Source organism: Amblyraja radiata, chromosome 22 (genome assembly GCF_010909765.2).
Source record: "Amblyraja radiata isolate CabotCenter1 chromosome 22, sAmbRad1.1.pri, whole genome shotgun sequence".
NCBI lineage: Eukaryota > Metazoa > Chordata > Chondrichthyes > Rajiformes > Rajidae > Amblyraja > Amblyraja radiata.
In genome coordinates, this window is record NC_045977.1 from 11,013,742 (window position 1) to 11,037,715 (window position 23,974).

At 42.6% G+C, this 23,974-nt stretch overlaps 1 protein-coding gene across 1 annotated transcript; it reads left to right on the plus strand.

Annotated features, from left to right (window-relative positions):
- The first annotated feature begins 661 nt into the window (after positions 1-661).
- Positions 662-19,552, plus strand: smim22 (small integral membrane protein 22). The gene is made up of 4 exons (XM_033040386.1): positions 662-819; positions 5,947-6,134; positions 9,119-9,198; positions 18,868-19,552. Exons 2-4 carry the CDS (start codon positions 6,005-6,007, stop codon positions 18,913-18,915), a joined length of 258 nt encoding a protein of 85 aa, XP_032896277.1. The 5' UTR covers positions 662-819; positions 5,947-6,004; the 3' UTR covers positions 18,916-19,552.
- The last annotated feature ends 4,422 nt before the right edge of the window (positions 19,553-23,974 follow it).

The following is a 23,974-nucleotide window of genomic DNA, read 5'->3' on the forward strand; positions in this document are numbered from 1 at the left end:
TACCCTTCCATATCTCTAGTCTCCCTTTCCCCTGACTCTCACTGAAGAAGGGTCTCAACCCAAAACGTCACCCAATCCTTCTCTCCAGAGATGCTGCCTGTCCCACTGAGTTACTCCAGCTTTTTGTGTCCAACTTAATAATAGAGTTCTCCCACCATCTCCATTCCCCTTGGTTTTACTCCTCCCCGTTCATTACCTGAACACCCGTCACCTTTTCACCTCTACCCTTTGTCACTAACTCCACCCATGTACTAATCAACCCTCCTCTGCACTGTATCCAGCTACCATTTGCCAGACTTTGTCCCGCCTCTACCACTCTTTCCCAACTTTCTCCCCTCTGCAACAATCAATCTGAAGAAGGGTCCTGACCCGAAATGTTGTCTGTTTACCACCACACATATTCCATGGCTGCTGAGTTCCTCCTGCACCTCGCGCTTTGCAATAATTAAAACAAAATAAGTTCCTGACAATCCGAGACACTTAAAAGCAAGGAATGAAATGAAAAACTATAAAGAATAATTAAACATACAAAAAGTTAACGTAAAGCATTTAAAATTGATAAATATATATATATATTAATAATGTTTTAACAACAAATGAACTTACCTTCCCCTCTTCCACCTTGCTACTCTAACGTGCTCCTCCTACCTTTCGTTCGTTGACTAATCAGGGAGCACCCAGGGCAGGGTTAAGGTGAGGCATCGAGTCTGAGCTGTTGCTCGTCTCTCCCCGACTAAACGAAAGACAAGTGAAGGGGAACAGTCGGGGAAGAATTACCCCAATTTAAAACAAAACACACAACAGTGAAGGCTACAGAAGGTAAGCTGTCCACGCTTAACGCTTCTTCTGATCATTGCGTTTGTGTTTCAACATAACTTGCAGTAGGTGTATGGGCGGCACAGTGGCGCAGCTGGTAAAGCTGCTGCCTCACGGCGCGACAGACCACAGACCCGGGTTCGATCCTGACCTCGGCTGCTGTCTGTGTAGAGTTTCCATGTTCTCCCCTCTCTGGTTCTCTCCCACAGGCGCCGGGTTGTAGATTAATTGTAAAATTGCCCCTAATGTGTAGGGAGAGCGTAGAACTATACGTGTGAACGGAGTGGACTCGATGGGCCGAGGGGCCTGTTTCCATGGTTCATCTATTTAACAAAATAGACCAGGAAACAAGTAAAAAAATCCATTCTGGAACTATGTCTCAAAGTCCATTTCCCCCAGAGTAAGGGACACCCTTGTACTCCAATACATTAAACTGACATAAATACCTGATAAATGTTATGTTACTTTTAAAATATTTGTTGTGGTTTTTGTAAATCAGTGTTGAGGTATGTATTGGAGTGTGGGTGCAGGCTGAACAAAGGTTTTATATGAGTGAGGCCAGTTTTTTTTTAGGGAAATTACTTCCTGGTCTTTTCACAAACCTGGCAGTTGTTGGGTTTCCTTTGTATAACCTGGCGACACAATGATCAGAAACACAAGAGACTGCAGGTGTTATTTTGCACAGTTCAATTATCTATGTTTCTGTTAACAACAAAGTTAACAAGTGAATGATGCAACATGTGGGGTGAACCTCAACTAAATTATAGAATGATACAATGCAGAAATAGGCCTGCCTTGCCAAAACAACCATGATGTCTGTGTAAAACACAACGTTCTGGAGTAATTTAGTGGCTCAGGCAGCATCTCATAGTCATACAGCATAGAAATAGGCCCTTTGGCCCAGTTTGCCCATGTCGAACAAAATGGCCCATCTATACTAGTCCCATCTGCCTGCGTTTGGTCCATATCTCTCTAAATCTTTCCTATCCACGCACCTGTCCAAATGCCTTTTAATGCTACAGTTGCCATAGGGCCACATCCCCAAGACGAGCAGGTTTGTAGGTTAATTGACCTCTGTAAGTTGTCCCTTGTGTGTAGGGAGTGGATAAGAAAGTGAGATAACATCTAACTCGTGTGAACGGGTGATCGATGTTTGGTGTGGGCTTGGTGGGCCGAAAGGCCTGCTTCCATGCTGGCTCTTCCAATTAATCAACACCATGAGGATTTAATGATCTGCAAACGTTCTTGGTGAAGGTCACAACAGACGTAATGGGAGTGGAGAATTTGCTCGGGGATCAAATTAAAATTTGACACAAGCCCAAGGACTTAATTTGACCTTCACCCAAAGGTCATCATTGGGCTCCATTGGATTTGGGTCGAGTATCTTGGCTTTGTATAATAATATTGAGCCTTGCTGCATTTATTTATAGTTGGGCCCCAAGTAAGAACTTTCTTAGCCCCCAATCCAAACCCAACAGGCAACCCGGCTCTGAATGTCTGTACAAATGTGTGGACATATGGGAGAGGCCCATTTAAATAAAGGATGCAAACCCGGAGATGTGTTTTATTTCCTCATGTTGAATACTGACACTGATATTATACAACCCAAAGTGTAAACATATTTATTTTTCTCTCTGCACCTTTTCTCAAAGTGCTACCAAATCATATTTGTCAGGATGGTGAATGTGCATGAATCTTGAGCATTGATCTTTATGTCCAGCAACTCAGTGGTTAGAGCGGGGAGAGGCGCGCATGTACATCCACCAGCACACAAAGCTGGGATCAAACACCTGCTCATCTCGGGTGATTTCTCTGGGGAAGTGACTGCGTGTCCGTAGCACAAACAGGAAAACAGCTGCTGTGTCTGACATGTGTATGAGTCGTGGCCGTGTACACAGCAAAGACCAACATCAACCTTACTGCTTCTCCAATCCAATAACCATAGTGGAGAGCCCGTTAATCTAACCGACTGCTACAAGTAAATCAAGTATTCGCCAAATCCAACCTACACATCATCAACCTTCCCCTCAAAACGTACTACTTGTCCTGCACAACAAAGGCCTTGTGATACGCAACAGGCCCTTCGGCCCAACTTAACCATGCCGACCAAGATGTCCCATCTACACTAGCTCCACCTGCCCATGGTTGCCTCGTATCCCCCAATCTTTCCTATTCATGTGCTTGTCCAAATGTATTTTAAATGTTGTTATTAGTTCCTGCCCCCAACTACCTCCTCTGGCAGCTAAGTCCATGTACCCATCACCCTCTGCATATTATATTGAAAGTGTAATGGTTTGCGGTAACTTGGGTTGTAAATGTACTGCAGGGAAGGAAACAATCATACAGAAAGCGCCAGTTTTAGAAACCAATTGCATGAGGATATTGAGGTTTATTTTCTAAGGTGGCTTGGCATAATAGGAATACTTTGACAATTGCTGCTCATGTATTGGAAAGTGTCAGATCCCATCAGTGTAAACGGGATAACATCAAATCGCTTCAGGTAGTGAAGGATTACTGGGTACAGGGTGAATCCCACCCCACCTCGGTGTTAAGATTTTACACGCCAATGGAAGGTTGTGAATTTCAGTTTGTAAGCCTTGATCTTTGTGCAGCGAAGTGGCAGAACCTATGATCTTTCAGCAGATATCTATTCCCATGTCGAGGTAGACATTTTTTAATCAGAAAGCCAGTAGGACTCCCTGCTGCATCCGCACCAGTGTGGATCGAGGGATTGCGCTGTGTGAACCTAATTACTTCTTTTAATAATAATAATGCATTTTATTTATGGGTGCCTTTCAGAACACTCAAGGACACCTTACAGATTAAATCAAGCAAATTACAAATATATAAATAAAATGAAACAAAAACAACATGTCTTTTTGTGTTTGATATGAACAAGTATGTTGAGGTTTCTCTACTTTGCAACCACACTTGTGTTCTACACCCCCACCTAACCAACTAGTTACCTACTTATATTGTAATTTCTCCATTATTTTCCCCTATAATTTAAATTGTTACCCGTTTCCAGAGTTTCCTTATTCTCAGTTTTAATGTTCACTTGATCTTGCCTCGTTCTACATTAGCAGCAAAAAGTGCTGAAGCTATACATCAAGACTGGTACCTGCTGAGAGAATATCACTAAAATATTTCCATTACATAGAGGAACTGGCCAAAATAAGCAATGTACCACTGCAAGCCAAACAGCTTTCTCCCACACTTCAACATTCAATCGATTGATGTAGGAGTGTGTAGGCAGGAACTGCAGATGCTGGTTTACACCGAAGATAGACACAAAATGCTGGAGTAAAGGGTCTGTCCCACTTACGCGACCTTTATAGGCGACCTCCGGCACCCGTAATAGGTCGCTGAAATTTTCAACATGTTGAAAATTCAGCGGCGACCAGAAAGACGCTACAACTCTTTGGAGACCTCTCACGACCATAGGAGACCTCTCACGCTATATCTCTAAACTAAACTAAAATGCGACAAATGATCTATTGATCAAGGCAGGTGGGGCAGAAGATGAAAACTGGGAGATCTCTGTCTTTGTTCTGTCCTAGGGGAGAGACTGTGAGAGCTCCATCCAAGACCACAAGAAATTGTAGCAAATTGTGGATACAGCCCAGACTATCACTAAAAGCAATCTCCCTTCTATTGACTCCATTTATACCTCACGCTGCCTCAACAAGGCCAGCAGCATAATTAAGGACGAGTCGCACCCTGGCCACTCCCATCTCGCATCAGGCAAAAGGTTAAGAAGTGTGAAAACGCACACCTCCAGATTCAGGGACAGTTTCTTCCCAGCTGAATCATCCTACCACAACTGGAGAGCAGCGCTGTATGACTGTCTACCTCTTTGATGACATTCGGACTATCCTTGATCGGACTTTTTCCAATGTTCTCTCGACTCTGGATCAGTTCCTGTAGATTGGAGGATAGCCAATGTAACTCCAGTTTTTAAGAAAGGAGGGAGAGAGATAATGGGGAATTATAGACCAGTTAGCCTTGTGGGGAAGATGCTTGAGTTGATTATTAAAGATGTGATATTAACGCATTTGGAAAGCAATGGCGTGATCGGTCAAAGTCAGCATGGATTCATGAAGGGAAAATCATGCTTGACTAATCTTCTGGAATTTTTTGAGGATGTAACAAGTAGAATGGATAAGGGAGAGCCAGAGGATGTGGTGTATCTGGACTTTCAAAAAGCCTTTGACAAGGTCCCACACAAGAGATTAGTGTGCAAAATGAGAGCACATGGTATTGGGGGTAGGGTATTGACATGGATAGAGAACTGGATGGCAGACAGAAAGCAAAGAGTAGGAATTAATGGGTCCTTTTCAGAATTGCAGACAGTGAATAGTGGGGTGCCGCAAGGCTCAGTGCTGGGACCCCAGTTGTTTACAATATATATTAACGGTTTAGCACAAGGGAATTAAATGTAACATCTCTAAGTTTGCGGATGACACAAAGTTGGGTGGCAGTGTGAGCAGCAAGGAGGATGCTATGAGAATGCAGGGTGACTTAGACAGGTTGGGTGAGTGGGCAGTACCATGGCAGATGCAGTATAATGTGGATAAATGTGAGGTTATTCACTTCGGTGGCAATAACAGGAAGGCAGATTATTATCTGAATGGTGTCAGATTAGAAGGGGAGGTGCAACGAGACCTGGGTGTGCTTGTACATCAGGCACTGAAAGTAAGCATGCAGGTACAGCAAGTAGTGAAGAAAGCTAATGGCATGTTGGCCTTCATTGCGAGAGGATTTGAGATGAAGCCACAGATCAGGAAAAGGAAAGGAAATTAACAGTGTCGCTGCTGGTAGAGCTGCCACCTCACAGCACCTGAGGCTGTGTGTGTGGCGCGTGGGTGGCCTCTGTCGCCGTCCGAACTCCGTACAGACAGCACCCGTAATCGGGATTGAACCCGGGTCTCCGCCACTACATTCGCTGTTAAGCAACAATACCACTGCGTCACTGTGTAATGACCTGGAAATCATTCTTGTGAAACCTTTTTTAAATACAATCCATTTATAAGCACGTGGTTAAGAAATTGTGTTGTGTGTTATATTGTGAAGGGTTTGTTAGTATATTTTGTGCTGGGTGCATAACAACTCCTGTTTTGTGTTGTGCAGTTACTGTTGTTTGCCAAACCTCCACGATTGAACCATCTCAGAACAGCCATTATCAAAGATGGCTGACCAAGATGTGGGAGCGCAGATTGAAGCACAGTTTAATGATGTTGTAAGGAGACTACAAAGCAAGCAACTTTTTCAGTCTACCTGGGATATTGCCACTTTTGCCATTTTCTTCATTTTTATTGGTAAGTTGCCAAAGGCTACCAAAGATTAATAATTGTAATCTACATATAGATCAATTGCTAATATTTAGGAATATAATTTTTTTTAAATATCTTTGTCCTTCAGTATGTAGCAAATCCTTGCCCTAACTCTTTCATCGGATCCTGAGATGTTGGAACTCACTCTTAAAAAGTTGTGGTTAAATATGTTGCTTTTTCTGCTAAATATCTAATCAGTTAAGGGAGACAAACATTGGCACTCTTGTACGTTGTATTAGCGTCTGCTGTTGTCTCAACATCAGGAAAAACCTGCCAGATGGTTGTGTTTTCAAACGGTGCCAATTTAAATTTGAGCAGGCCTGTCCCTTTTCTGTTTGTGTGATGAAGTTCCGTGCTCATGGCTACCCTGCCAGAAGACATGTTGCTGGCTGCTTTCCAGAGACATGTCAAATTTCCTGCACACAGAGAGCTGAACTTTAATCACCTGACAGGAGCCTGATGCACAAAAGTTTAGTTTTGAGATGCAGCACGGAAACAGACCCTTCAGCCCACCGAGTCCGCGCCGACCAGCAATCTCCACACACTAACACTATCCCACATACACTAAGAACAATTTACAATGATACCAAGATAATTAACCTACAAACCTGTACGTCTTGGGAGTGTGGAGAAACCCCACGCAGGTCACGGGGAGAAACTCCATATAATTAAGCACCTGTAGTCACGTAGCCAAAGCCTATAAACCCACTGTCACCTCTGAAGCCCACGGTTTAGTTTACCGTGTTGAGTTTTGTAACTGTGCACAGTTTAATTCTGAGATCCTTTGGTAACCTTGACAGGCATGAAGTTGAGGCCCAGGTTGCATGTATGTTAATAAGGATGAGTCTGATGCATAATCCACAAGTTGTACAGGAACACTCTAATCATCCACCTTGTTCTACCATCATCTGACCATGTTTGTCCATTGGAATGCCCATGCCTAGATGCCATTGAATCAGTGAACACATTAATATTATGAATGAAAGACCCTGTACAGGATTAAGGAGTTATTGTGAAAGGTATTTCTACATCTGTGAAAACAAAATTCAGATATTTAGTCTTTTAGACTTTACTTTAGAAACAGCGCGGAACAAATTTTGCATCTGCATCATTAGTCTAAAAGTAAACGCAGTCAACAATTGACATGCTCGGAGCCAGTGTTCCTCTACTTAATGAATTCCTCCCGGAATGAGAGATGTGAAGAATGTGTTAAATAGCAAGGTTAGTTTTACCCTAGTTCAGTTTGTACTTGTCATGTGCACATATTGCAGTGAAAAGTTTGTTCTGCATGCTGTTCAGTCAAACCATACTATGATTCACATGAGTATCATAGATCCTCTTCTGGAACAGCATGTAGAGAGTCGCCATGTTCTGGCGCCATCTTGTAACTTGAATGAATGAATGATACTTTATTATCACACGGGGGGTGGAAGATTGCAACCTTCACGTGGTCCGCCCTGTTTCGACTAATACAATCAACTAGACGTGCACAAACAGAAGATCAAATAGAACAAGTTGTCCTACAACTTTAAGCTGTGCATGCCACACGAAAGAAGAAGATCACACGTGACTTGTCACAGTGAGATTCTTTGTTTTGCGTACACATGGTATGCAAAGAGTCACCACATATAGGGCACCGACTAAGTTACAAAATATTCAATAGACAATAAACAATAGACAATAGGTGCAGGAGTAGACCATTCGGCCCTTCGAGTCAGCACCGCCATTCAATGTGATCATGGCTGATCATCCCCAATCAGTACCCGTTCCTGCCTTCTCCCCATATCCCCTGACTCCGCTATCTTTAAGAGCCCTATCTAGCTCTCTCTTGAAAGTATCCAGAGAACCAGCCTCCACCACCTTCTGAGGCGGAGATTTCCACAGACTCACAACTCTCCGTGAGAAAAAGTGTTTCCTCGTCTCAGTTCTAAATGGCTTACCCCTTATTCTTAAACTGTGGCCCCAAGTTCTGGACTCCCCCAACATCGGGAACATATTCCATTTATTCCCCTTTTTTCTCTCTCCCACTCCCCCCCCCCCCCCCAACGTCGAGTCCCTCTTTGTTTTCTGTCTCCAAGTCTCTGAAAAGTCCAATTGTGGCCCAAGGAATGACGCTATCCTACACACTAGGGACAATTTACAATTTTACCGAAGTCAATCAAGCTACAAACCTGAACGTCTTTGGAGTGTGGGAGGAAACCGAAGCACCCAGAGAAAACCCCCGTGGTTACAGAGAGAACGTAAAACTCCGTACAGACAGCACCCGTAGTCAGGATCGAGCACAGGTCCTCTGGCGCTGTAAGGCAGCAACTCCACTGCTACACCACTGTGCTGCCCACATTGTTACTTAGTCCAAAATATCAAAACTCCATATTTGGTATATAGAAATATTGAAGTTCTTGTACAACTTGTGGATCAGGCATTCACTGCTTCATAAATAGTTTATCACTTTGCCTATTTCAGTTGGAAATTCTAATTGTCTAAGGATTATTCTAAAATCAATGTTCTGCAGTCTGAAGAATCCTGCTGTTGAACTTCTGTTGGGCGAAACTGTTTCGCGACATTTCACGCGTTCAAATTTCCCTGAGCTAGATTGTGTTAACTGTGTACCTAGAGTCCTTGCAGCCTGCCTTTAATGTCAGCAATTTTGTTTAGCAAAAGAATTTTGCTGGAAAACCCAGCATGCAAAATAAGTGAATGATATTATTTTATTTGTACAGGCTTGGTGTGTTAAATAACCCCTTATGGTGACACTGCATTGCTCACAGTTTAAAAGGGGCAAAGTTCTGTTATCTTGAAGATTTTGTGCCTGGGAAAATATGCACAACTGTTTTAACAAGATAGTATAAGGCGGAAAAGTTGCCTTCCGACTGTCAAATCCAGTGGCAAATAATTTGCACTGTTGTGAATTCTGCTTGATTTCCCTTTAATTTTTTTTTTTCCTTCTTGTTTTCCTTTTAATTTTCCAGGTGCTGTGTTGTTTCTCATTCTCTTGGTCGTGGTTCGTTTTTTCTGGGGCTGCTGCTGCTGCTGTCCTTCCTCCAAAAAGGTTTGTCTTCTTTGTGGTGAACTGGTTCAGGACTTCCTGCTGTTGCAGCTGGGAGAAATGCCACCTCAGTGACACATAATCTCCGAATGTACCGTCAACCACACTGTGACAGCAGGACACAGTGGTGCAGCGCTAGAATTGCTGCCTCACAGCACCGCTGACCCGATCTCGATCCTGGATCCTGACTAGGGGCACTGCCTGTGTGGAATTTGTGCATTCTCCCTGTGACCACGTCTGTTTTCTCCGGGTGTTCCGGTTTTCTCCCACGTCCCAAAGACGTGTAGGTTTGTAGGTCAACTGGCTTTGGTAAAATTGAAAATTATCCCTACTCTGTAGGATACTGCTTGTGTACAGGGTGGTCGATGGTCGGCGTGGACTCGGTGGGCTGAAGGGCCTGTTTCCATGCTGTATCTAAACGAAACTATATGAAGATCCATGTGCCGCTGAGCTAAATCCTAAAGAAAAGCCATCCGGGCTCTCTTTTACAGGGACCTATCCAGTAATTAGCAGCAACCTGTCAACTTCATCAGCAAGGTTACGCTGCAGGGTGTTTGGTACAGAATCAGGCCTTTTATTGTCACTGCCTACTATCTCTCATTGGAAGCTTCATTATCTGGATGAAAACATCCGTAAACTGAACAAATCTTGCAACAAGCAATCTGCTGGAGGAACACGGCAGCCTTTGTCTACACTCATTGGTCATCCACCTGCCTCTATCTCCCACCCCCACTCCCTCCCCACACCACCACCTGGCTCAATCTGTCTCCCACCCCCACTCCTTCCTCACCACCACCTGGCTCAATCTGTGGTCACCTTCCCCATAGCCATCAATGAACTATTGTACATTTCCTTGATCATCCTCTGCTTTCATCTGTTCATTTCATACCTTATATTCTTTTTGTACCCTTCCATATCTCTGGTTTTACTTCGGAGTCACGTGAGTGATTCCGTAAAGAACCCGCTCAGCACGCAGGCGCAACATTAACGCCAGCAGTGCAACAGCGGCATGCGGGAGTCAGGCGCTCCCGCTACGAGCCTGAAGGAAAGGAACGTTAGGTAAGTATTTACCTTCAGAGTAAAGTCGGTCTTTGCGTTTGTTTTTGCTCCAGGGGGAGCAAAGCAGCAGAGGGAAGCGGCCCCCGTTCGACTCCAGGGAAGGAGCCGACAGTGGAGGGGGGAGAGGCGGCAACGGGACCGCACACGCTGCGGTCCACAGACACGGGTGCTGCGCTGATGCCCAGTCCGCTAAAACGGCTGTCTGACCAACAGCAGCGGACTGGAGGGAAATTTAAAAACCGGCCGGCACCCCTGCAGACTCCCGACAAGGTGACTCGCCGCCCGAGAACCGCTGAAATGCCGCCCGAAAACGGCAGACAGCCTCTAGCAGCAAGGTCAGGACCAACCTCAGGCTGGAGACAGACACGGAAGATGGAATCAGCACTTCAAACAAGAAACAAGAGTGTCTGTTTCTCCAAGCCAGAGGAAGGTCATGGAGCTAAAAACTCCAGCGAGACTTGCCTCAGGAGCAGGGGCAAGTCCGCCAAGGGAGCTAACACTCCCACTCCAGTGCCTAACAGCACTGGCCATCTCCCTTGTCGAGGGATCGAAGGGGACCAGAGCTGGGCTGGTCAAGAAGAGGGGTCACAGGCTGAAGTTTATCGGGAGTATGCTTGAGGTACAGGATCAGGAAGAGCTGCTGGGTGTGGCCGCTATGTGGCTCCACCACTAGCGAGATGGCTTTTCAGTCTCAACTGACGGCCAGCTTACTACCTGTTCTTTTCAAAAAACCTCTCCAAGACAGGTAGTCATGAGGTGTTGGATTTCATCACGCCTCCCCTAAATTGCATTTACTCAAAGTGCCCACCGTTATTGGGGGGTACATTGAGCATCGCTTTTAAAAACCCAAATATCTTAAAATGAATTTGATATCGTTGACGTCGGCTATCATTTTCGCATGCTCTTTCCAGAGGGTCAGGGTAGTATGGCAAAACACCTGACCCTACTGCTCGCAATGCTCCGCAACTTCTCAGGAAGTCATAAAACCTGCCCTCAACTCAAAAAATTTACAGGACTGTGAGAACGCCGACCTCACAACCACAGATCCTGCTGTCTGGCTAAGTTACCAAACCAAGCCTAAAAAACTGGACGAAGTGTCCAAAATATCAGCGCAAGAGGGCAGGGTCTGGAATGAGCACCACACGTAAACCAGTCAGCAGTACCTCTAACGCGTCCACCAGGAGGGTCTACCTCATGGTACTGGTGAAAGCTCGGGGCCTGCATGCCAATCCCGTAAGCCTTTCAGGCCAGTGCCCAGAGCAGGCCCCATGAAAAATGCGCCACCCCCCAACATCACCGCCACGTCAGACAACGTGCAAGACTCGTTGAACCTGCAGGAAACAGAAGAATACCCATAACCATGGAGGTAGGTGGGTCTGGTTCCTACCAACGTATAGAAAATAGGGGCTTAATACTAACAGGGGGGAGATTACACCTGTTTTAAGAAGCACGGGAGTCTATCACGAGTGATCAGTATATACTCAATGGCTTTAGTGGATACAAAATACAATTCATACTAGAAAAATTGCCACCAGTTCAACATTTACCCCAGAGGGTATTTTCCCTCTCCGTTAAAGAAACGAGAGGGACAAGCTGAACTGGTGAGACTAATTACAAAGGGTATCATGGGAAACATGAACCCTTGGAATTCGTATCAAATATTCGTCACTAAACCCAAAAAAGATGGTGGATGTCGCATCATCATTGACTTAACTTCACTAAATATGTTTGTTAAGTATATACATTTCAAAATGGAAACGGTTGTTACTGCCAAACAACTAATTTCCAAAGGATACTTCATGGCAAGCATTGATCTTAAAGATGTTTACTATTTAGTACCATTCACAAGGATCATCGCAGATACCTGAAATTTACCTGGATGGGGCAGCTATGGCAGTTTAAAGCGTTACCCAATGGGTTCACATCAGCCCAAGATTATTCACCAAGATACCAAAACCAGCTCTGGCAATATTCACAAGACAAAAACATATTGTCATGGCATATCTTGATGATATCTTAAAAAAATAGGCAAGACCATGGAATTGACTATGTTAGCTGTATCAGCTACCAAACAGTTAGTCGAAACCCTGGGATTGTCTTACATCCAGATAAATCTAAGTTGAAGCCATCCACAATCATGGACTACTTGGGCTTCACAATTAATTCAGTCTACGTGACTGTAACATTGCCAAGAGACAAAACCGTTGAATTGGCACAATCATGCAACAATTTATTGGTCCACGTACTCCCAACTATTCGACAAGTAACAGAGTAATTGGGAAAATGGTAGCAGCATTTCCGGCTACACAATTCGGACCTTTGCACTGTCAAAACTTACAAAGAGCAAAGGTACAGGCACCAAAACGACATACAGGTCATTATGATCATGTCATGAAGTTATCCACTGAAGCAATATCAGAACTACAGTGGTGGGCAAAAAACGTTTGGCATAATTTCAACCTATTATCATCACTAACAAGTAGTAGATGGACTAACCCAGAGTCATCGTTACCACTTACACTGGGCATTAATTATCTACAGATGTTGGGTGACTTTTATGGTTTAAAAGCATATGCACAAATATGCATCACTTGCATGTACGGTTACAAATAGATAATACTACGGTGGTGGCCTACATTAACCATATGGGCGGCATAAAATCGGTATCATGCGACAAATTGGTCAACACAATTTGGCAATGGTGTGTCGAAAGACATATTTGGCTATCAGTAACTTACCTGCCAGGTAAGCTAAATACAGTGGCAGACACCAGGTCACGTAAATTTAATGACAACATCGAATGGATGTTAAACCCCAAAAAATTTGCAAAAGTTATCAAGCAATATGGCATGCCAGATATCGATTTATTTGCATCAAGGCTAAATCACCAGGTACCTATGTATGTCGCTTGGGAACCAGACCCTGAGGCAACAGCGGTAGATGCGTTCGCGATGGATTGGGGAAATTCTTCTTCTATGCATTTCCTCCCTTCTGCCTCATCAGTCGGGGACTACGCACAGTATAAATGGACTCTGCTTCAGGTATTTTGATAGTACCCGACTGGCCTACGCAGCCATGGTTCCCAAAACTCCATGACATGGTTGTTGAAACTCCGATGGTATTCCCCAGTGACCCAGAGTTATTAACACCCAGTGTCGGGCACAAGCCACCCGTGCCATGGGAAAAAAATCAAACTCCTGGGTTGCAGATTCTGCACAAACCACTTCTGGGACTGGGATTATCTGAACAAACCGTCGACACCATGTCAGCATCCCTCCGAACATCCACTAAAAAACAGCACTTGTCCAGCATCAAGAAATGGGAGAAGTACTGCTTGGATACAGGGACCACCTACTCAACCGCTACAGTTACCAACGTACTGGAATTCCTGGCGAACCTTCACCACGATGAAGGACTCAGCTACAGAGCCATCAACACAGCTAGAAGTGCCCTGCCTGTCTATTTAAAACCAGCTCCAGGACAACAGGCCATGGGGTCCCACCCGCTGGTGGTCAAACTAATGAAGGGTATTTACAACTCTAACCCCCTAGACCAAGGTACACCCATACATGGGATGTCAGTGTGGTCCTGACATACCTCAGGGGATGCCCACCAGCCAGATCCCTCAACCTGGAACAATCTATGCTCAAAACACTCATGTTGATGGCACTTGTATCTGCACAGAGAGTCCAGTCACTACACCTATTGCGACTGGACAGCATGCTCACAGCTCCAGACCAGATCTCTGTCGCTATCCAGGGACTGATCAAACAGAGCAGACCAGGAACACCTAATCCAGTCGTGGAATTCCGGGCTTACCCGCCAGAACCACGGTTATGTGCCATGACCCACCTACTATCCTACATAGACACAACCAAAATATTCGAGGGAGATGAAAAGCCCTGTGGGTCAGTCATAAAAAACCTTATGGTCGGGTGACGAGCCAAACCATTGCGAGATGGCTCAAGCAGGTGCTAAAAACTGCTGGGATAAACACTAACATGTACAAATTTTATTCCACCAGGGCAGCATCCACGTCGACGGCTAAAAGAATGGACGTGCCTATAGACCACATCCTGGCTACAGCAGGATGGTCGGGGGAAAGACCGTTCAGAAATTTTATAATAAGCCGTTGGCAAAACCTGTTTTATTTGCAGGAAAGATTTTACGGACTGCAAATATTTAATTTAAGCCCAGGGGAGCAATTTAATTTCTTTGTTGTTATTGTTAAAAAATACCATTGTGTTTTTCTACAAACAGATTCATTGGTTGATTACGATAACACACTTTCTCCCTCAAAGACTTCGGCAGTGAGTGAAGTAATAACTGTTACATAGGTTGAAATCACAGAGCTTTGAAGTCTTCACGGAATCACTCACGTGACTCCGAAGTAAAATAGTAAGATTAAACGAGAACTTACCAGTTTGAAGTTTGATCTGTTTATGAGGAGTTACGATGAGGGATTACGTGCCCTCCGCTCCCACCCTCAATAATATGGGTCAAACTGACAAACTGATGTCTCCTTGTCTTTACTATGTTTACTTCAATAATTGTGTCTATCTGTGATTCCACACCGCTGCTTTGAAGTATGCCGCGCATGCGTGCTGAGCGGGTTCTTCACGTAATCCCTCATTTTAACTCCTCATAAAATACAGATCAAACTTCAAACTGGTAAATTCTCGTTTAATCTTACTATTTCCCTCTCTCCTGACTCTCAGTCTGAAGAAGGGTCTCGACCCGAAAAGTCACCCATTCCTTTTCTCCAGAGATGCTGCCTGTTACTCCAGCATTTTGTGTCTATCTATCTCCAATCTGCTCATAATGCTTCTTCACCCCATCTCGGTCCACTAATCACTCACTTGCCTCTGTCTCAACACTGCCATCCTTCTTTATATAGGCTATTTTCTCTCTGCACTCTTGATCCTATTGCAGGGTTTCACCCCAAAATTACAGACTGTTCCTTCAGCCAACGAAAATGCTGCTTGAGCTTCAGCGTTCTCCTGCAGATGGTTTGTTATTTCCAGCATCTGCAGTCTCTGAATCTGAATCCCTATTAACAATCTATTAACAGTTAATCTGTGGAACTCATTGCCAGAGGGCTGTGGAGGCCAAGTTAGTGGATATTTTTAAGGAGGAGATAGACAACTTCTTGATTAGAAAGCGGGGTCAAGGATTATGGGGAGAAGGCAGGAAAATGGGAGTAGAATCAAGATTCAAGAGAGTTTATTGTCATGTGTCCCAGATAGGACAATGAAATTCTTGCATTGTAGGAGGCAGAGATCAGCCATGATTGAATGGCACAGTAGACTCGATGGGCCGAATGGCCTAATTCTACCCCTATGACTTGTGAACAAATTTTTCAACTGCTTAATAAATCTCAAAGAAAACGCAGTCAACAATTGACATACTCGGAGCCAGTGTTCCTCTACTTAACTAATTCCTCCCGGAATGAGAGATGTGAAGATTGTGTTAAATAGCAAGGTTAGTTTTACCCTAGTTTGTTATTGTCATGTGCACATATTGCAGTGAAAGGTTTGTTCTGCATGCTGTTCAGTCAAACCATACAATACATGAGTATAATAGATCCTCTTCTGGAACAGCATGTAGAGAGTCGCCATGTTCTGGCGCCATCTTGTAACTTGAACGAATGAATGATACTTTATTATCACATGTGACTTGTCACGGTGAGATTTTGTTTGCATACACAAGGTATGCAAAGAGTCGCCACATATAGGGCACTGACAAAGTTACAAAGTATTCCATTTAGTCCCCTTTGTTCTCTCGCCCCCCCCCCCCCCCACCGTGTCCCTCTTTGTTCTCTGTCTCCAAGTCTCTGAAAAGTCCAATCAAGGGATATGGGGTGAAGGCAGGCACGGGTTACTGATTGTGGTTGATCAGCCATGATCACAATGAATGACGGTGCTGGCTCGAAGGACCAAATGGCCTCCTCCTGCACATATTTTCTAAGTTTTTATGTGTAAAACTAAAAAAAAATTATGACGTCTGAGTTGATTTTTGGATGTCATTTTATTTCAGGATTTTTATCTTATTATTGTTTTGCTTGGTGAATTACTTCTAAGTTCAACTTGTATCACATGGACAATAATTAATTGGAAATTATATAAAAAATAATATCATAAATAGTAGCATAATATGTACTTACTGCCAGCTTTTTTTCTGATTGAGCTGAAAATAACCAGCTGGGTCTTGCAACTCCATTTAACATAAATATGAGTCAAGTGTCAAAAGTATTTTATTGTCAAATGTTCCAGATAGAACAATGAAATTCTTACTTGCAGCAGCACAGCAGAATATGTAAACGTAGTAAACCAAGTGTACTATGTACATAGTTCCACCAAGATGCAGATCAGATCGCCACATGAGATCCTTCTTCCCTGCAACTATCAAACTTTACAACTCCTCCCCTTTTGTTGTGGGGCAAACTGAGACTGATGCTTCCCCCTCTCCCCCTCCCTCTCCCCTGTCTTTGCACACACCCCAAGCCTTTCCACTTGTCACTTTAATTTCTTGTTTCATGTGTTGTGTATTATGACGGTTGGCAGATCAATTTCCCTCCTAGGATAAATAAAGTTCTATCGTATTGTATAATGTACTGTAAACAATATAGTAAACGAGAGGGAAAAAAGTTCTGTGCGTGTGTATATATACACATACAAATACACACATATAGATCGTGTGTGTACACACACACACACACACACACACACACACACACACACACACACACACACACACACACACACAGCATTCAGAATGTATTCAGACCCCTTCACTTTTTCCACATTTTGTTACCTTACAGCCTTATTCTAAAATTGATTAAATTCATTTTTTATCATCAATCTACACACAATACCTCATAATAAAAAAGGGAAAACAGGTCTTTAAACATTTTTGCAAAGTAATTAAAAAGAACAAACTGAAATATCACATTTACAAAAGTTTTCAGACCATTTGCTATGACACTCAAAATTGAGCTTAGGTTCATCCTGTTTCCATTGATTATCCTTGAGATGTTTCTACAACTTGATTGGAGTCCACCAGTGGTAAATTAAATTGATTGGACATGATTTGGAAAGGCACACACCTGTCTATATAAGGTCCCACAGTTGACAGTGCATGTCAGAGCAAAAACCAAGTAATGAAGACAAAGAAATTGTCCGTAGACCTCTGAGACAGGATTGTGTCGAGACAGATCTGGGGAAGGGTATAAAACAATTTCTACAGCATTGCAGGTCCCGAAGAGCACAGTGGACTCCGTCATTCTTAAATGGAAGAACTTTGGAACCACCAGGACTCTTCATAGAGCTGGCCGCCCGGCCAAACTGAGCAATCGGGGGAAGGGCCTTGATCAGGGAGGTGACCAAGAACCTGATCGTCACTCTGACAGAGCTCCAGAGTTCCTCTATGGAGATGGGAGAACCTTCCAGAAGGACAACTATATCTGCAGCACTCCACCAATCAAGCCTTTATGGTAGAGTGGCCAGACGGAAGCCACTCCTCAGTAAAAGGCACATGACAGCCCGCTTGGAGTTTGCCAAAAGGCACGAGAAACAAGAATCTCTGGTCTGATGAAACCAAGATTGAACTCTTTGGCCTGAATGCCAAGCGTCACGTCTGGAGGAAACCAGGTACGGCTCATCACCTGGCCAATACCATACCTACGGTGAAGCATGGTGGTGGCAGCATCATGCTATGGGGATTTTTCAGCGGCAGGAACTGGGAGACTAGTCAGGATCGAGGGAACGATGAACGGAACAAAGTACAGATTGTTCCTTGATGAAAACCTGCTTCAGAACGTTCTGGACCTCAGACTGGGGCGGAGGTTCACCTTCCAACAGGACAACGACCCTAAGCACACAGCCAAGACAACGCAGGAATGGCTTCGTGACAAGTCTGTGAATGTCCCTGAGTGGCCCAGCCAGAGCCTGGACTCGAACCCCATCGAATATCTTTGGAGGGACCAGAAAATAGCTGTGCATCGACGCTCCCCATCCAACCTGACAGAGGTAGAGAGGATCTGCGGAGAAGAATGGGAGAAATTACCCAAATACAGGTGCGCCAAGCTTGTAGCGTCATACCCAAGACTTGAGGCTGTAATTGCTGCCAAAGGTGCCTCAACAAAGTACTGAGTGAATGGTCTGAATACTTATGGAAATGTGATATTTCAGTTATTTATTTTTAATTACATTGCAAAAATTTCTAAACACCTGTTTCGGTTTTTTATTATGGGCTATTGTGTATAGATGATTAAAAAATAATAATTTAATCCATTTTAGAATAAGGCTGTAATGTAATAATGTAGAAAAGGTGAAGGGATCTGAATACTTTCTGAATGCACTGTGTTTATTTATATTGTGTGTGCATATATCTATATCTATCTATCTCAGACCCCTTCACCTTTTCTACATTATTACATTACAGCCTTATTCTAAAATGGATTAAATTATTTTTTAAATATATATATATATATATATATATATACACGCACACATACGTACACACAAAAAATATGGTTATTCTTCGTAAGACATCGAGATCAATAAGCTAGCAAAATGAATTTCAAATATTTTGAGCTGATTCTTTCTCTTTCAGCCTTCAAAGCGTAAAGTGGGTGTCGACAACCTGGCACTAGAACCGTAGAACTTAAATTGGATCTTTGACCATCAGCCGGATCATTTAACGACCACCTTCACTGTCACAGAATCCAGTGCAATCCTTTTGGCCGATGTCTTTTCCGAATTAATCCAGCAAAGAAATCTATCCTTTTTTAGCAATCTTGCTTCAGTTTGGTACCAACGTTACCTTGGACCCACACTCTGTGTACCGTTAGGCAGATGACTAGCAGCAATGTTTTCTACAGCCCCTTAATAACCACTCTGGGTAAAGCAAAGAGATCTTGAAAATGAATGCGTCCCTTATTTTTGGAAGGGAATACACCATTTTAAGCTGCAACTGAGATTAGATTGGAAGAGGGTAGGTACAGGTTTGTGCAGCATGTTGGGATTCAAACACACAGCTTTCCTTCAGAATATTATTTGTAATCTCTTCCAAATTCTTATTTTGCTAAAATCCTAATTGAAATGAATTGATTGCATGTATAAAATCTATTGATTGGGTCCCATCAGCGTGCACTTTGTTTTAATTGTTAACTTCCATTCAACATTCAATATCAAGTTAATTCTGTCTGGATAAATTGTTATTGCCAACACAATATTTTAATGATGTACTATTTTAAATGCTTTTTTCCAGAATAAATTATTTTAATGGTGTAAAAATGGAATTGGTTTCTTTACAATTACTTTTTAAAAGCAAATTTTGTGCATTCACTATATGTAGCCGACTTACATTACTTCTTATTTGCTTTCAAAATAAATGAAACATTCTAACATAGGTCTACCTAGTAAAGCTGCTGCCTCACAGCGCCAGTGACCCAGGTTTAATCCTGACCTCGGGTGCTGTCAATGTGGACTTTATGTGTTCCCCTGTGACCTTGTTGGGTGATTTCCACCCACGTCTCAAAGATGAGTGGTTTGTAGGCCAATTGGAGTGGATAAAAAAGCAGGACAACATAGAAGTAGTGTGAACGGGAGATCCATGGACTGAAGGGCCTGTTTCCATGCTGTATCTCTAAACATGACATCGCTTGTGTGACTGGGCTAAGTGTCGAAACAAGTCTTTTTAATTTTGCAAGAGTAAAAGAAATTTGCATTTTATCCTATTGTCAATTTGTTAAAATGTTTATGAACATTTGTTGCCAGAAGAAAATTGTAATTTATAGATTGAAGTGCGCAATTAATTCATGATTATCCTAACAAGAATGAAATGGGCTGAATGGCCTCCTCCACAGTGCCCGCCATAATGTTTGGGACAAAGACCCATCATTTATTTATTTGCCCTTACAAATTTGAGATTTATAATAGAAAAATTCACATGTGGTTAAAGTGCACATTGCCAGATTTTATTAAAGGGTATTTTTATACAATTTGGTTTCACCATGTAGAAATTACAGCTGTGTTTATACATAATCCCCCCATTTCAGGGCACCATAATGAATGGGACACATGGCTTCACAGGTGTTTGTAATTGCTCAGGTTTGTTTAATTGCCTCCTTCATGCAGGTATAAGAGAACTCTCAGCACCTAGTCTTTCCATCACATTTGGAAACATTTATTGCTGTTTATCAACATGAGGACCAAAGTTGTGCCAATGAAAGTCAAAGAAGCCATTATGAGACTGAGAAACATGAATAAAACTGTTCGAGACATCAGCCAAACATTAGGCTTACCAAAATCAACTGTTTGGAACATCATTAAGAAGAAAGAGTACACTTTAACCACAGGTGATATTTTTCTATTACAAATCTCAAATTGTGGAGTAGATGCAAATAAATAAATGCTGGGTCTTTGTCCTAAACACTATGGAGAGCACTGTTTTCTCGTCATATTCAGATGATCCATCAAATGCCTCATATGCAACTGATGTTGGATAAATGTGATGCTTTTTGCTTCCACCTTTCTGTTCAGGCAATCAAGTCCAAGTGTGTTTTTTTTGCTCACTGTTCACGGAGGGTGGTGGGTATATGGAACGAGCTGCCAAAAGAGGGAGTTGAGGTAAGTACCATAATAGCATTTAAAAGACTCTTGGACAGGTACAGGGAAAGGAATGTTTAGATGATAGGTCAGGTTTATTATTGCCACATGTAAGGTACAGTAATAGTTTTGCATGCTATCCATACAGATTGATATACCGTACATAGAGACAATCAGTTCAAACTCAAGTGCGATAGAGGAAAGGGGAAGATAAAGTGAGATCATAGTTCTCAGCTTAGCACATCAATTCCTTAGACAAAGTTCAGTGTCCTCAAAAATGTAGAAGTGAATTACATGGTCCCCTAGCTTATGGAGGGGCCGTTCAGAAGCCTGATAATGGGGGAAAAAGTTGTTTCTAAGTCTAGAACACACTGTCTCTAAGTGTTTGATTTCAAGCATCTGTACCTTCTGCTGTACACAAAAAACTGGAGTAACTCAACAGGACAGGCAGCATCTCTGGAGAGAAAGAATGGGTGACATTTTCGGTCTGAAGAAGGGTCTCGACCCAAAACGTCACCCAATCCTTCTCTCCAGAGATGCTGCCGGTTCTGCCGAGTAACTCCAGCATTTTGTGTCTCTCTTGGGTCCAGTTCTTTTGTTGATAGTGCTGTGTGCGTTGAAGCCACCAGATGGCAATAGAGATTCATGAACTTTAGTAAATTTGGACTGTGGAAACTTTATAGGTTTTTGATTTCAGGGTGGGTAGAGAATTGTACTGAACAATGCACAAAAACATGAAACAATACATGTGTCTTGTATGCCACTGGGGATGTAAGAAAATATAAGTAGGCCACCTGTCCCCTCAATCCTGCCCTGTCATTTAATATTACAATGCTGGTCTGCCTGGGTCACATTTCACCTGTGCCAGTTCTCTGAGCTCTCAGTTCTTCTCTTCAATTATCTTATTCCTTTTCAAATCCCCTAATGATTTGCCCTACAAATCCTTATGCAGAAAATAATTTGTTTTAAATGACTGGCCCCTTCTCTGTTAAATTTGTAACCATGGCCCCTAATTTGGGATTCTCCCACCAGTGGAACCATCCGTCAAGCCTGATAAAGTCATATTTCAACAACACCATCCCTCTTCTAAATTCTAAAGATTAGAATTGATTTATTTAGATGCTCATGTCAGGGCAACCTTTTCTCAATTCCAGTAATTTCTTTTGGATCACCTACAATAGTAGTATACCCTTTCTTAGATAAAGGAAGCAATACTGTACACAATACTCTGGGTGTAGTCCCAATATCACCCTGTACAATTGTAGCAATATTTCCCCATTACCAAACTCTGCATGTACTCCCAGTGTAACCTCAATATACCCCACAATACTTCACTATTTCCAAACTCCAATCCTCTTGCAAAAACACTTTGTACCAATGATCTTTAAGTAAGTTTGTGATTCATGCACAAAAACATCTAACACAATATAAATTTGATTTTTGGTGGGATTTATTCAAAAAACATTCCTACTTCTACCCACATGGTTTTAAATAAATATTGGGGGAAACCTATGCCTTTGCTAAATGCATCAAAATGCCAGTCTGGACAATGCAAAGCTGTTTTGTTTTTCCATCTCAGTGATCAACAGTGGCAGAACTATCTGGCTCTAGCTGCCTGACCTCTGTGTTGAAGAATGCTGCATATTCTTTTATTCAATATTGCTGCTTCTCCCTTCATATACTCTACGGCAGAGGTAACCCAGTCGTTTAACTCAAGATACACATTTAGTAGCCTGCCATAAAGACAAGCATTTTCGAACAGATGTCATTTGCTTCTATAGAACAGGCTGACGAGTTCACTGTCTGAAAACAGATGCCCATAGAAGAACATCTCTTGTTGGAAAACATAGTATCTGCTGAGTTGTTTTTGATCACTTGCCCTTCATGAATGGTAATGAAGGGTGCAGCGGCTGTCCAATTAGAACCATGTGCGACCAACGTTTTAAATCTTTGAATATTACAAAAAAGGCCATTATTCCAAAGCAAAAAAAAGTGTCAGTTGCAGACTGGCGCAGTTTTGAACACCAAAAATGCTATGCTGTAATCCTATCACCACATTCCTCACTCACCCACTTCAAAATAATTGTATACGCCATTTTCACAATTGCTACTTTAGCAATTTTGTATAGTTCCCATTCATTTCTTCCTTCTGCGGCACATAAAGTGCTTTGAATGCTGCTGAAAGGGATCAGTGCACTGCTCCATTGATAATTATATTCTGCCAATAATCTGTTGGCATTCGTAAAGAAATTAAACAGCCAGAAAACTCAGATTCGTTGAACTCAATACTTTATTGCAGATACAATATGAATGTTTTTAGCGTGGTCCACACAATATTCCGAACAATTTAACAATCGATGCAATGTATGATTGATCCCAGTCGCATTTTTACATATGTAGCAGTTATCAAAATGTTCTCTTTCAAGCTGGGTCACAAACATTAACAGAACTACATTGAAGTTACATTCATATTACATGATACTGGAAGACATCACATTTTTTTTACAAGCTTATCCATTCTGCTTTACTTCACTTTTACTTCACTAATAAAATCAGATCTATCTAATTGTCTCAGCTAATAACTTCAAAATGTCTGACAATGTGCAGTTTCACAAGTAACAATATATCAGAATGCCTTAAATAAGGAATCCATGTATTTGATCTACTTACGCTGCAGTTTAATTCTTTTTAGAATAGAAATCTAGCTTTGCATCAGCAAACCAGGCAAGGAAGTGAAGCGTAACATCTTCCCACAAATGAAGTCCAAGCTGCAGGCTGAACCTCCAGAGGCAAAGGCAACAAGCAGCGAAAGGGCAGCTATATTCAATGAACTATGATCTATTGAAAGCTGTTTCATTTAAACAGGGAAAGCATCAGAGTCTGTTACTCTGAAGACCAATTCAGGAATCAGCTGTTGAAGATGCTTTATACCATCCTGTGCACACATGTGCTAAATGCAGGAGCAATGAAAGTAGTACAGTGCTCTGCTATAAAAGTCAAAAGAATTGCAGTTACTGCAAATCTGAATAAAACCAGAAAAAGCTGGAAACACTCAGCAGGTTGGGCACCATCTCTGGAAGGAGGAAGAAGAGTCAACATTCATTAGGTTC

Excerpts from the sequence above, each read along its gene's own strand:
- smim22 (XM_033040386.1), top strand. The coding sequence starts at position 6,005 with ATGGCTGACCAAGATGTGGGAGCGCAGATTGAAGCACAGTTTAATGAT. Across the intron at positions 6,135-9,118 it reads CATTTTCTTCATTTTTATTG|GTGCTGTGTTGTTTCTCATT; the intron begins GTAAGTTGCCAA and ends TTAATTTTCCAG. Across the intron at positions 9,199-18,867 it reads GCTGTCCTTCCTCCAAAAAG|CCTTCAAAGCGTAAAGTGGG; the intron begins GTTTGTCTTCTT and ends TTTCTCTTTCAG.